The following is a 15,193-nucleotide window of genomic DNA, read 5'->3' on the forward strand; positions in this document are numbered from 1 at the left end:
ACGAATAGGATCCTGTTACCTATTCCAGAGAGGGTAGTCAAGGCTAATAGATGCAGGAGTCGAGGGAGCTTTAATACCCCACTTGACTTTAATAACTGCTCTCCGTGCGAAGAACTGAAAGATGGCTGGAGATTCCCCATAATATCAACAGAAATAGTGCTGCTTGGCTTTTGGTTACGGCTCTGTTTAAATATTAAGCACTACTTCTTTGTCTCAGAGTTGGTTACTGTTTTGTGGATAATTTTTTTAAGTAGATAAAAGGGAAAAGAAAAAAGCAATTTGGGATAAATTTTTCTTTTTCTGTGTTAATCTCTTTCTAGTAATTTAGTTATTTATTATACTGTGTCATTTTTCAGAGTGCTTTGAGCTAAACAGAGAAGAGATGCCATCTTAGAATCAGAAATAAAGTATATGTCTTACACTCAGTCGTCATGGTAATCCTTAGGCTAGTAGATGCAGGATCGGTTCCATACTTTTGTTTGGTTGGCAGAACTGGTGTGTGTGTGTGTGTGTGTGTGTGTGTGTGTGTGTACTTAAATTAAGCAATAGTTGGAATCTGGGCTGATATAACTAAGTAAAACATTAGATAATACTGTTTCTCTGATTTTCCTTTCTTTTTCTTTTGCTGTAGCATCAGAAGAGGGAGCTTTGTGAAGGATCTACTTTATTCCCACTAGGACAGAAATTTTCTGATCATTCTTTAAACATTAAAATTAAAATCCTCTCAAAAACAGTATACTACCATGATACTTAATAATCCCTGCCAAAATTCTCCATTTTAGCTAGCTCAGGTCTTTCATACCGTAATTCAGAGCTTGTTGTTAACCCTTTGAGGACAAGCGAGGGCAGTTCCTCATTATTTTACTTTTCTTTCACAGGGTTTAAAATTTCGATTTCATTTTGTTTTTTCTCAGCAGATTCTGCTTTTCAACAACTTGCTCATCTTCACGGATCTTTCTATAGGTCACTAAATTTTCTTTCTATTGGTATGCTTGTAACTTGATATTTATTTAGTCTCACGTTGCATCCAAAATATTTTACATACCAAGTATCAACTGCTTATTTCAAGTTACAAGTACTTGAAAATCTCTTTGGGTTGAGATTAATGCCTCTTGCTCTTTGTTACAGGGTTTATTTTATTAACACACCGATACAGTGAGAAATTTATGGTCACATTTTACATTCCATCATATTATATTTCACCAACTATGCTGGAGATCATATTACTGAATATTTATGGACAAGGCTCAAACAGATTCAGGGTGATAGTGGGTAACAGCTGGTCATAAATGTCAAACAGTAAAGTTTACTCTTGAATATCACATCATCTGAGAAAGGGGCATTCTAAAATACACTGCACTAAAAATTCCGAGTTAGCAAATCAATTTGATTTGTAATTTTTTAGCTCACCATATTCTATTTTTATAAAGTTTAAAAAAAATTCTAGTTAGTTAACATACAGTATGATATTAGTTTCAGGTGTACAATGTACTGATTCAACACTTACATACAACTCCCGTTGCTCATCACAATAAATGCACTCCTTAATCCCATCACCTAGTTCACCCATCCCCCCCCCCACCTCTTCTATGGTAACCATCACTTTGTTCTCTATAGTTAAGAGTCTGTTTCTTGGTTTGCCTCTTTTTCTCTCTTTTTTCCCTTTGCTCTTCTGTTTTGTTTCTCTTTTTTATTATTTAAATTTAATTAGCCAACATATAGTACATCATTAATTTCAGATGTAGAGTTCAGTTATTGATCATTTGCATATAACCCCCAGTGCTCATCACATCACGTGCCCTCCTTAATGCCCATCACCCAGTGTTTTGTTTCTTAAATTCCACATGAGTGAAATCATACGATACTTGTCTTTCTCTGACTGACTTATTTTGCTTAGCATAATACTCTCTAGCTCTGTCCATGTCGATGCAAATTAGTTTGCCATATGCTTGCGCTAACCATGCACATTATTATAAATACTGTGTTATTTTTTCTTTTTCTTTTAATTTTTTTACTTAAATTCAAATTAGTTAACATATAGTGTATTATTAGTTTCAGGGGTAGAATTTAGTGATTCATCAGTTGCATATAACACCCAGTGCTCATTCCATCAAGTGCCCTCCTAATGTCCATCACCCAATTACTCCATCCCCCCACCCACAGCCCCTCCAGTAACTCTCAGTTTATTCCGTATTCTCTTATGGTTTGCCTTCCTCTCTGTTTTTATCTTATTTTATTTTTCCATCCCGTCCCCTATGTTCCTCTGTTTGTTTCTTAAATTCCAAGATACCATGTTATTAATACAATATTTTTTCTCATTAAAAAAACTCCAGCTAGACACTACATACAGACCCAAAATAGAGTTACTTGTGCTGGGTCCATGTCACCAAACTGGGGCTTAATATCTAACCTAATTGCAGGTTCAACCTTCCCCAGGAATGTAATCTTAACTGGTCAATCTAGAATTTCCTGGTCAGCATTGGTGAGGTAATCCACCTAGTAAGACCCTTTAGTTTCCCCATAGGAGTGAGTTTGTTCATGACTTCCTTGTCCTGCTTTTAAAAATGATTCCCTTTCTGCAGCCCTCTGGAGCTTTTCTCTACTTGCTAAATGGGATGCTGTCTTATTCATGAATTGTTCAATAAAGCCAATTGTTTCTTTAAAATTTACTTGGTTGAATTTTTGTTATTTAACATAGGTAATGAAATAATAGATTTTTTTTACATACCTAAATTTTCTACTTTTATGAAATGAACATATAATTATATTTTAATAAAATTATTTAAATAATATTTTCCTTTTTCAATGATAAATGTGTGTTATATTCTTATTGAAAAGGCTAAGCTTAAATGTAATTAAGATTTTAACTCTAATTTCTAGTTTACAAGAAAAATAGGAGTTTAAAGGAAGAGGTAAAAGATTCCGTGAGGAAGTAATCAGATAGATCTAGAATGAACAACATTCTTATGGGACAACTAACTCTATTTCTTTTTTTTTTTTCTTATATCTTCTTTTATTTTTAAATTTAAATTCCAGTTAACATATGGTGCAATGTTGGTTTCAGGAGTAGAATTCAGTGATTCTTCATTTACATACAACATTCAGCTCATCACAACAAGTGATGATACCCATTACCCATTTAACTCATCCCCCATTCACTTCCCTCCATCAACCCTCAGTTTGTTCTCTATCTCTAACCCTGTTTCTTTAGCAAATCAGTGACATCCAAGATTGGAACTTGGGGGAGGGGGGCACAAAGTAGCAGAGACTTTAGCTTAAAAATGATTAAAAAATATAACAAAAGAATTCAGTATGTTTGAACAAACCACCTATAAAAAAATATTTTTGAGACAATTAGTGAAACTTTGAGTATGACCTGATATTAGATGATTTTAATTTTCATCAATTTTATTAGCTATGATTATGGTAGTTATTATGAAAGAAAATATTCTTATATTGTCTTGATGCCACAGTTTTTTAGGAAAAAATGCCATGCTATTTGGGATTTGCTTTAAAACACTTCAGAATTTTAAAAAAATAGATAAATTAAGTGTGGTAATATGTTATACTTGGTGAATTGGTGTGGTGGGAACTTGGGATTCAAATTTACGATTTTCTCTTTGATGTTTTTTCCATAATAAAAGGTTTTTTATTTTAAATGATAGCCAACTGATTACTAAGTGTGGGCTAACTAGTTGTTAAGTATTTAATGACGCTTCCTTGATGTATATATATTTTTGCTCCTTTTATCAGTTTTTTAAAGTTCCCTACAAAAGTATTACTGCTTCTGCTGTATCTCCTTCAGAGTGTCACATCTGCCCCAGTTTACAACCATAAACTGTGCCATTTAGGCATTCATGTACATAACTCTTGGTCCTTTTTTCCCAAGATTGTTTCTTAAAACTGAGTAACATGATAGCCTCTTGATTTGCATTCAACTCCGATTCACATGGCCAGAGGCCTAAGATTAAGAGAAAAATACAGACAGACAGACAGACAAAGACAGAGGGATCTTTTTCAGAGATGAATAGGACAAATAAGAAGAATTTTTCAGATTAGCTTTAATATTTCTTTCCAGCTTCTTGTGCTTGGTATCCTTGAAGCTGATTGCAAAGGAAAAGTTTTATCGAGAGAAATTATTTCCCAAATCTCTCTTTTTCTGAGTCCATTAAGACCTACTCTGGCTCGTTCCTTTTTGCATTAGATAAGCGTCTAATTTTTAAGGAGGAGAACACTATTAAGCTTAATAGGCTACTTAGTACTTGAAAAGTTAATTTAGTTTGAATTTACTAATTTAATTCAGAAGCAGTATTGAATGCCTACCTACTGTGTTTACCACAGTATAATAGTAACTATGTATTCATCACATTTTAAAATTAGTAATAATTCTTTCAAACTTAGGATATATGAAAATTTAATTTTGTCATCTAACATTACTCAACCTAAGAAATAGAAAAAAAAGTACTGGGAGATTTCCAAAACATGAAAAAAAAAAAAAGAAATTTAAACCTGTAAATTTTAAGCATTAGTTTTTTCTTTTTTTTCCTTTCTTTCTCTTTTATTTGCATGTAGTTGACACACAGTGTTACATTAGTTTCAGGTGTACAACATAGTGATTGGATAAGTTTATACATTGGGCTATGTTCTCCGCAAATGTAGTTGCATCTGTCACAAGACAACACTATTACAGTATCATTGACTATACTCCTTATGCTGTGCGTTTTTTCCTGTGATTTTTCATTCCATCGTTTGAAGCCTGTATCTCCCACTCTCTTTCACCCATTTTGCCCATCCCTCCATCCCCCAGGAAGATATTTTTATTTTTATTTTTTCTATTTTTATTTTTTAAAGATTTTATTTATTTGACAGAGAGAGAATGAGAGAGGGAACACAAGCAGTGGGAGTGGGAGAAGTAGGCTTCCCATTGAGCAGGGAGCCCAACGCAGGGCTCGATCTCAGGACCCTGGGATCATGACCTGAGCCGAAGGCAGATGCTTAACGACTGAGCCACCCAGGTGCCCCCAGGAAGATATTTTTAAACTAAAGATGAGATTGAATCCTGTCCAAAGATTTATTTAGTTACAATAATGGCATACTTACCTATGATAAAACATGCGAGCCATGCCCATTCTTTGCTTTTCTCCTCCTGACAGAACATCTTTCCAGTCCATAACAGCATCCCATCCTTAAAAATAAGCAACAATATATATTTTTATAAGGCATTTGTTTAATTGTTACTGTTTTTACCCTTGACAATTGATTTCTGGCACGTGTAAATTATTAACACAAAGGACGTGGAATTTTATAGAATATATGCTCGGATAAACTAGAGAGCTTCATTTACAAGCATTTTGTTTTAGATTTCATATTTTTAATGGTAATAATTCCTTATACTGATAAAACATGTCCTAAGAATTCTAAATATGGCCACTTTTAAAATTTGTTTGTTTCTGAATATCTCTAAAAAGTTGGTATATTTGTACTTATTTTGAAGGGTGGTTGGAGAAAAGACCAACAATTTACACAGACCTATTGCAAAGTCTACAAAGAGTAAGGCAGAAACTAACTTAAATGCCTTCCATGTGCCTGGTACTTTCTATGAATTTTCTCATCATCTGTTCGACCTTATGAGCTAGATCTTATTGGTTGCATTTTATAAGTGGGTAAATTGAAATCCACGGAGTAGTTGACAAGTCTAAGTTTACACAGCTAGAGATCAGAGCTAGGATTTACATGTAGGTCTACCTTCATACCACCTCTCACATCTTAACTACTGACTTTCTGTTGGATATTTATACAAAAAGCAAGCCTTCTATTTTTAAAAAATCAGTTACGTCTATGCATACTGATGTAGAAATATACCTGGAATATTTTTATATGAAAAACCAAGCTGCAAAATTGTGTGTGTGTGTATAGATACATACACGCATATACATGTATATAAATTATGACTGCATTTCTATAAATAAGCACACACACACACACACACACACACACACACACACACACGACAGCCCGCTCCAGGAATGGAATTTTGAGACTTTTACCTTCTAAGTTACACGTTTTTATTATATTTGAAAATTTGATGATTTTTATTATTTTATGGCTTATCTTTATTTTGTAATAAGAAAAACTTACTCAAAAACAAAACCATGGGGCCTATGAGAGAGATGGCCATATCAAATATTTATCTGTGGGAATATCAGAAAATAGAGCAGAGTAGGCAAAGTCTGATTTTCAAAGGCCAAAATGACTGCCAAAACTTGACACATACACTCAGGACAACAGTTCCAAATCCCAACTATTCAAGGCTTAATTCTCCTATTTGGAAAAAATTCAGGCTCTTTGCCCTCTTCTTTATCCCTCAGCTGAATTTTCACCTTTATTAAACTTTCTAAATAAACTTGGCCAAAGGGAAAGAAAATAGGAAGTAGAGTCTTTGTTGTTTTTTGTGCACTAGATTGAAAAGATTTTCCCTATTTCCTAATAATACTCCCTAGTGGATACCACTGTTCATTTTCTTGGGTAAATTTCCAGTAATTTTCTGTTCATTTAAAAACATATCCCTACAATTTTATACCAGGAAAAGAATCTCAAAATATCATCTGATTTAAAGTTCTTGCTTCTAGTGAAAACTGTTGAAATATAATTTTTCTTTATAACTGAACTTTATAGCATTTATGAAACATAAGCAAGGATTTGAAAAATAAGTTCAGATTGCTACACAGTGGAGAAATAGTCTGGGCTTAATTTTTTTTTTTCCTGCCAGCTGAGAAAGCATAAGAGAAAAGTATTTGGGTTAAAGGAAACTTTAGCTTTACATATTTAAATAAATCATGTTCTCTGTTCCACTAAACCCAGAAGTTTTAGTAGGCAATATTGCTTGATCATAATACATATAAATCAAAACTCTGAGTTATAATTTCACCTCTGATGCTGATTTAGTGAGCTGAGGCCGGCAAAGAACAGTTTTCCTGTTTCCTTGAGATGTACATATTGCTCTAGTTCACGTTAGCATTTGTTAACACTTTCACTCTTTTCTATTGTGTAACCTCTTTCATGGAATGAATTGTAGTTTTTAATTCCATCTTTAACTAAAGCAAAGTATTTCTCTAAGCAAAGTATTAGCTAGTCTAAATAGAACTTCAGAAGACTCCTTCTAAAGTAAGTGATGTCCTTGAAAATTTAGGTGCTTTCCAGCTTTGCTTAAATACGTGAAACATGTTTCATGTTTTAAGGATTAAGTGAGTAGAGAGTAGGCTTCCTTGGAATTTTTTGTGTGTAAGGATATATCAGTTCTTATTAGTGTCTAAGAAGCTAGTAGATAGCATAGCATGGTGGCATAGCCTAGTACAGAACATTGACTTTCAAGTGAGATGTGTATTTGAGTCCCTGTCATAACACTTGTTGTGGGCTCCTGGGGAAGTTTCTAAACTTCTGAATTTCACCTGTGAAAGGGGGTTATTAAAACCCACATCATGAGACAGTTATAAGTATTAAATAAGATGACAATATACATTGCTTAATGTATTCTGCAAGGTAAACACTCAATAAACCATAATGATTACTGCTACATTATTAAGGTTGGAACATTCTTTTAAAAAGTTCTTAAACTTCTTGATGACTTCTAAAAGAATAGAATGGTCCATCTTTATTACAGATTCTATTTAGATGGTTGAATTTCAAATGTACCCAAAATAATTTCCTCAAGATTAACATGCAGCATTTATTCTGCCCTTGTGTTTTAAAACTGGGAAGGAGCTGACCATATGAAAAATAAAAAGACAATCTTCTTTCCAATATTTTTAGCATTTATGACTGGTGATTATAAATATCAAAAATAAATAGAATAATATGTCTCTTGTCTGCCTCATTTGATGATTATAAGAATCAAATGAAATAATATATATGAAATTTCCATATAAAATATCAAGTACCATCACAAAAAGATAAAATATCATAGTATCAATATTATGAGTAGTAATATTACCATTAGCTACTAATTCTTGTGCATTTACTATGTGCCATTGTTCTAAATGCTCTAAGAGAGTTTTTTTAAAAAAGTTTTTAATTCCAGTTAGTTAACATGCAGGGTAATATTAGTTTCAGGTGTACAATATAGTGATTCACCACTTCCATACATCACCCAGTGTTCATCACAAGTGCACTCTTTACTCCCTGTCATCTATTGAATCCAACCTCCCCCTGACCCAACCCCTGGTAACCATTAGTTTGTTTTCTATAATTAAGAGTCTGTTTCTTGGTTTGTCTCTCTCCTTTTTCCCTTTGCTCATTTGCTTTGTTTCTTAAATTCCACATATGAGTGAAATCATATGGTATTTGTCTTTCTCTGACTAATTTTGCTCAGCATAATATTCTCTAGCTCCATCCGTGTCATTACAATTGGCAAGATTTCATTCTTTTTATGGCTGAATAATATTCCGTTGTGTGTGTGTGTGTGTGTGTGTATGTATTATATATATATATATATATATATATATATATATATATATATGTATATGTATATATATATACATATACATATATATATATATATATATAATCTATTTTATCTATTCATCTATAGATGCACACTTTGGGCTGCTGACATATGTTGGCTATTATAAATAATGCTGCTATAAAAATATAAGTGTGCATCTATTCTTTCACCTAAGTGTTTTTGTATTCTTTGGGTAAATACCTAGTAGTATGATTGCTGGATCACAGGGTAGTTCTATTTTTAACTTTTTGAGGAAACTCCATACTGTTTTCTAGAGTGGTTGCACCGGTTTGGATTCCAACCAACAGGGCAAGAGGGTTTCTTTTTCTCCACATCCTCATCAATGATTGTTTCTTGTGTGGATTTTAGCCATTCTAGAAGGTGTGAGGTGACATCTCCTGGTGGTTCTGATTTGCATTTCCCCGATGGTAAGTGATGATGAACCTGTTTTCATATGTCTCTTGGTCATCTGGATGTCTTTTTTGGAGAGATATCTGTTCATGTTTTCTGCCTGCAAAAGTTTTTTATTTTGATGTAGTCCCAGTAGTTTATTTTTGCTTTTGTCTCCCTTGCCTCAGGAGACATATCTAGAAAAAATGTTGCTATGGTTGATGTCAGAGAGATTACTGCCTATGTTCTCTTCTAGGACTTTTACGGTTTCAGGTCTCACATTTAGGTCTTTAATCCATTTTGAATTTATTTTTGCATATGGTGTAAGAAAGTGGTCCAGTTTCATTCTTTTGCATGTTGCCATCCAGTTTTCCCAGCACCATTTGTTGAAGAAACTATCCTTTTCCTATTGGATATTCTTTCTTGGTTTGTCAAAGATTAATTGACCATATAGTTGTAGGACTCTCCAGAGAGTCTTATTTAATAGTCACAGAATCCTTATTAGGTAGATATTTATCCCCATTTTATAGTTGAAGATACAGACAACAATTAAGATTTGATTCTAGAACTCTAACTTCAAAGTTCACATTCTTAATCACTGTACTTTTGATAGGTAAATGGCCTAGGAAATAAAACATAAAACCTATGCAAAATTAAACCTAGAATTCTAGCTTGTTATTTCGATAGTTTTTCAAAGCTATCAAATTACGTGTACTCAAGTTATTTCAAGGTATGGCTATTAGAAAGAAGACATACAAATGGCTAATAGACACATGAAAAAATGTTCAACATCACTCAGCATCCGGGAAATACAAATCAATACAAATAAAAACCACAATGAGATACCACCTCACACCATTCAGCTAAAATTAACAAATCAGGAAATGACAGATGTTGGCAAGGGTGAGGAGAAAGGGGAACCCTCTTACACTGTTGGTGGAAATGCAAGCTGGTGCAGTCACTCTGGAAAACAGTATGGAGGTTCCTCAAAAAGTTAAAAATAGAGCTACCCTACGACCCAGCAATTGCACTACTGGGTATTACCCCAAAGATACAAATGTAGTGATCTGAAGGGGCACCTGCACCCCAATGTTTATGTCAGCAATTTTCACATTAGCCAAACTATGGAAAGAGCCCAGATGTCCATCAATAGATGAATGGATAATGAAGATGTGGTATATATATATATATATATATATATATATATATACACACATATAGTGGACTACGACTTAGCCATCAAAAAAAAAAAAAAAGAAGTCTTGCCATTTGCAATGATACGGATGGACCTAGAGGGTATTATGCTAAGTGAAATAAGTCAATCAGAGAAAGACAATTATCATATGATCTTACTCATATGTGGAATTTAAGAAATAAAACAGAGGAACATAAGGGAAGAGAGGAAAAAAACAAGACAAAATCAAAGAGGGAAACAAACATAAGAGACTCTCCCTATTTTTTATTATGTTCAATTAGCCGACATATAGTACACATCATATGTGTACTAAAATGTTGTAGTGTTCAACGATTAATTAGCTGCTTAATCATAGAAAACAAACTGAGGATTGCTTGAGGGAAGGGGTGCTGAGGAGATGGGGTAACTGGGTGATGGACATTAAGGAGGGCATGTGATATAATGAGAACTGGATATTATATAAGACTGATGAATTACTGATATCTACCACTTAAACCAGTAATACATTATATGTTAATTAATTGAATTTAAATCAAAATTAATTTTAAAAAGGTTTGACTATAAGAAAGTAATTCTTTTTAAAGCTCATATGTATAACTGTTAATTCCACTCTTTCAAAAATGTCTTATGCATAAAACACATAGTATAGAAGTTTCTCTATTTTATCTAATTCTCTATGTGCTACTTCAAAGAGGAAACAAATGTATTGGTGAGACCGTGTGTCTGAAAACAAAAAAGTAGTTTCATGATACCTAATTCTCAAATTATTAAGTTTAATGTAAACTGAGAATGTGACAGGATAATATTTCTGTCACAGACTTTACATATATCTAGATTGATGATGGTCTCAGGGACAACTGTATATTCAAATATGAAGGAAAAACAGTTTTCAAATGCTAACAGTAGACAATAAAAAGCCTAGTGTGCTGCAGGAAATATAACCAAAGCAGAAAAGAGAATGTCAATAATGGAAAAGCAATAAATGCTATAAAGTCTGTCTTCTGTGTTTATGTTCCGATAAAAGCATACATTCAAATTAAACCATGGACTATTCACCCAAGTTTATTTTTTTGAAACAAAGTTAAATGCATTTTAAAAATGATAGACTTTACCTCCTTCCCGTTGAACTATGTGATAGAGGTGGACATTGTGCAGAATACATTCCAGATCACGGTCTGTATAGCCTTTATCATGCATGTCATCCACTGAATCAGGATAGATGACTTGATCGCGAAGACTTCCAAGAGACATGTATGGCCTATAAAACACCAAGTACACAAGAATCCTAGTACAAAAGTGTTTTAGTTTACTCAGTGTGACAGTCTCGTGGTCTGAAATCTCCAGAGCAGACTTCAAATACCATATGTCTAGGATTACATGTATTACCTGGTAATGAGTATTTCTCTCTCAGGCACAACAGGATCATACTCCATTATGTTCATGTAAAAATTTATTGAGACATAGCCACAAGAAACAGTTGGATATTTTCAGCACAGAAATACATACCTTATTCAATGTGTTTTATAAACATTGCTTCTGCATTTCGTCTAAAATTATTTGGTTTAAATATTATAAAATTTGAGGTTTTGACCCAGCGATGTAAACAAGCAAAACTTTTTAAAAATGCCATTAATGGGATGCCTAGGTGGCTCAGCTGGTTGAGCATGGACTCTTGGTTTCAGCTTAGATCATGATCTCATGGGTGGTGGGATCCACCTGCATCAGGCTCTGGGTTTAGGGGGGAGTCTGCTTGTCCCTCTCCCTCCCTCTCTGCCCTTCCCCCCAACTTGTGTGTGGGAGCATGCTTGTGCTTGCTCTCTCTCTCTCTAGGATAAATAAATAAGTAAAATCTTTAGAAAAAAATAAATAATTAAGATGCCATTAATAATAAAATGAATGCAAATTCAAACTACACTGAGTTTCTTACTTTTCAAATTGGTAAAAGTTCAAAACCTTGACAACTCTGTTAGCAAATATAGAGAAACAGGTACTCATACATTGGTGAAAATGCAAAAATGTACAACCTTTTGGAGAGGATTTGGCAAAGCATCATATAATTTGGCCTTTGACCCACTTCTTGCAATTTACTCTAAAGACGCATTTCCAAAAATAACAACAATAAGAGTGTGTAAGATCCATTGCAGCATTATCTGTAATTGCAAAATATTGAAAACAATCTAAATGTCCATAACAAGGAGACTGAATAAACTATAACACCTACAGGATGGAGCTGTGAAACAGGATGTGGATGTTCTCTATAGAGTGATTTTCCATAATATACTTTTAAGTTGAAAAGCAAAGTGTGCAGAAATAGATGTATAGGAGGGTTCTCAACAGCAGCATTATGGATATATGCAACCAGTACTTCTTTGTAGTTGAGGGCTATCTTACGATTTATAGATGTTTAGCAGCATACCTGGTCTCCACCCACCAGACGCTAGTAGCATCTACTACAGTAGTGACCCCTCCCCCCATAAAAAGTCTCCAGATATTGCCCCCTACAGGACAAAACCATCCCTAATTTGAGAATCACTAATATATAGTATACTACCTTTATACAAAATGAAAGCAAAATAAGAAAGTATACATTTATCTGCTTACATTTATAAAAGGAAACACAGAAACCAGAAATTAATAAAATCGGTTACCTACTGGAGATTGGAGAAAGAAGGCAGAATGGATAGGGGAGGGAGCGAGTATCCTTTCTCTACGTATCCTTTCTATATAGTTTTTACTTTTAGAATCACGTTAAAATATTATTATTCAAAAAAAATAACATGAAACCAATAACCAGTGAAGGAAGTAACCTTAAAATTAAATATAAACAGAAACAAATGAACTGAATGGTATATCAAATGAATAGCAACCACATAAAAGGGGGAGGAGGTGCTGGTCCAAGTAACTTGAACCTGGCCACACAATTTCAGTTGAAGACCAAAAGAACCACAAAGAAATCTTGAACCTTATTTGGCAAGTTTCTTGTTAGTAATGATACAGGTGTAACAATTCTGAAACTATTTTACTTATGTTGCAGGACTGACCAAAGAAGTAAACACTTTAATAATGTTAGGAGCTAGGGTGCTCCCTCTGAAGAAAGAAGATACAAACATGGCAGGTGAGAAGGCAAGAAAAACTATATTTCATTTGAATTCAAGTGTCAGTATGAATTCATGCTTTAAAAAAATATATTTCCTGTTCTGTCTACACTCTGTGTATCCTGACATTATCCTCTTAGAAGGACCCAACAGCATTTAGGTAGTGTAGTGGGTTGAACTGTGGACCCAAGAAGATATGCCCAAGTCCTAAACCCCATGTACCTGTGAATGTGACCTTATTTGGGGCGGGGGGGGGGGTGGTCTTTGCAGATGTAACTAAGTTAAGGATTTCCAGGATTAACCAGATGGGCCCTAAAACCAGTAAGTGCCCTTATAAGAAGAGGAGAATGGAAGGGAAGAAAGTCATGTAATGATGGAGACAGAGATTGGAGTTATGCTGTCCTGGGCCAAGGAATGCCCGGCACTACCAGAAGCTGGAAGAGGCAAGAAAAGATTCTATCCTAGAGCTTTCTTAGGGAGGATAGGCCTGCCAACACCTTGATTTTGAACTCCTGACTTCCAGAACTATGAGAGAATACATTTCTGTTGTTTTAAACCACCAAGTTTTTGGTTACCCAGCAGATTTTGGAAACAGGTAGTATTCTTGTACCAAAAAAAAGAAAAAAGAAAAAAAGTGTAACCTGAATTGTAGCATCAGGAAGCCACCAGACGAACCTAACTTAAAGGATTTTCTTAAAATAACAACAGTTCTGCACTCTATGTATATCAGTGTGGTAAAAAAAGAGAAGCTGAGGAAGTGAGATTAAAAGAAACTAGAGCAACATGACAACTAAAATGCAAATGAATTGAGAAAAACAAGTTATTATAAAGGATAGTATTATGATACTTGGCAATGTTTATATATGGAAAGTTGTTGGGGGACCTAGGTGGTTCAGTGGGTCGAGCGTCCAACTCTTGGTTTTGACTCAGGTCATGATCTCATGGGTCGTGGGATCAAGTCCCGAGTGGGGCTCCGCACTCAGTGGGGGGTCTGCTTTGGGATTCTCTCCCCCAACCCTCGCCCACCTCTCACTCATGCACTCTCTCTCCCTCTCTCTAAAATAAATAAATATTAAAAATATTTATAAAAAAATATGGAGAATTGTTGGGAGTCATTAAGAGAACATGACTGCCAGTTGACCATGAACTGGACTGGGACAATCGGAGGCTCCTCATCCCCTCAGTTGTGCTTGGAATGTATGCTCTGACCACGACTCCCACCACTGGAACTGTTTCCAAGGAAGCAGCCTTTGAATGAGCAATGTGTTGCTGGGACTGTCTGGATGCTATATGTGACTGAACCCAGTTAAGGCCTCTATACAAACTTAAGATTCTGGTGGGCAAGTGCAGAGATCCACTCACCTTGTATCTGACCATGACAAGCCTCATGTTAATTCCCCTGCTTGCTTCTTAAACCTACCACCTACCAATCTGGAGTAGTCTCTTCCATCTCCTTTTGCCCTTGATGTATAGGGGTCAGTTTGTGAACCAACAAACGTACGTTTAGGTAATAATATTATACCAGTGTTAAGTTTCATGAATTTGATTATTGTTCTATGGTTATGCTAGACAATATCTTTGCTCTTTGGAAATACATCCTAAAGTAGTTAGGGATGAAGATTTATGATTGCTGCAACTTACTTTTAAAAGGGAAGGGGGTGGGAGAAAGAGACTAAGTTGAAAGTTTTAAATATAAATGTGTTTTTGTAGATCAGTTGTCTACCTATTCTCCCATAATATGCAAATGATTCAGTTGAAGGACAGATAACACAAGATTGTTTTACAACAGGCTTAACTAATATTTGAAAATAAAAATATTTATATCTTAATGATACATATATACACTCATGTAAAGATTTTCAATGGGATCTTTACAAATATGGGAATCCCTGGTCATATTTCTAAAATTGAGATACAGGGCAGCTTGGGTGGCTCAGTAGGTTAAATATCCAACTCTTGGTTTCAGCTGGGATCATAGTCTCAGGGTCATAGGATCGAGCTCCAAGTTGGGCT

At 34.6% G+C, this 15,193-nt stretch overlaps 1 protein-coding gene across 1 annotated transcript in view; it reads right to left on the reverse strand.

Annotated features, from left to right (window-relative positions):
• ABCD2 (ATP binding cassette subfamily D member 2) overlaps nt 1-15,193 on the reverse strand; it is a 66,720-nt gene that overhangs the window by 9,987 nt on the left and 41,540 nt on the right. Inside the window, exons 7-8 of the mRNA XM_026502115.4 lie at nt 11,198-11,343; nt 5,101-5,185 (exon numbers count right to left, since the gene is read on the reverse strand). Coding sequence (XP_026357900.2) covers nt 5,101-5,185; nt 11,198-11,343 — 231 coding nt within the window. The remainder of the gene's footprint in view (nt 1-5,100; nt 5,186-11,197; nt 11,344-15,193) is intronic.

The sequence above is a fragment of the Ursus arctos genome, unplaced genomic scaffold, assembly GCF_023065955.2.
Source record: "Ursus arctos isolate Adak ecotype North America unplaced genomic scaffold, UrsArc2.0 scaffold_26, whole genome shotgun sequence".
Taxonomy (NCBI): domain Eukaryota; kingdom Metazoa; phylum Chordata; class Mammalia; order Carnivora; family Ursidae; genus Ursus; species Ursus arctos.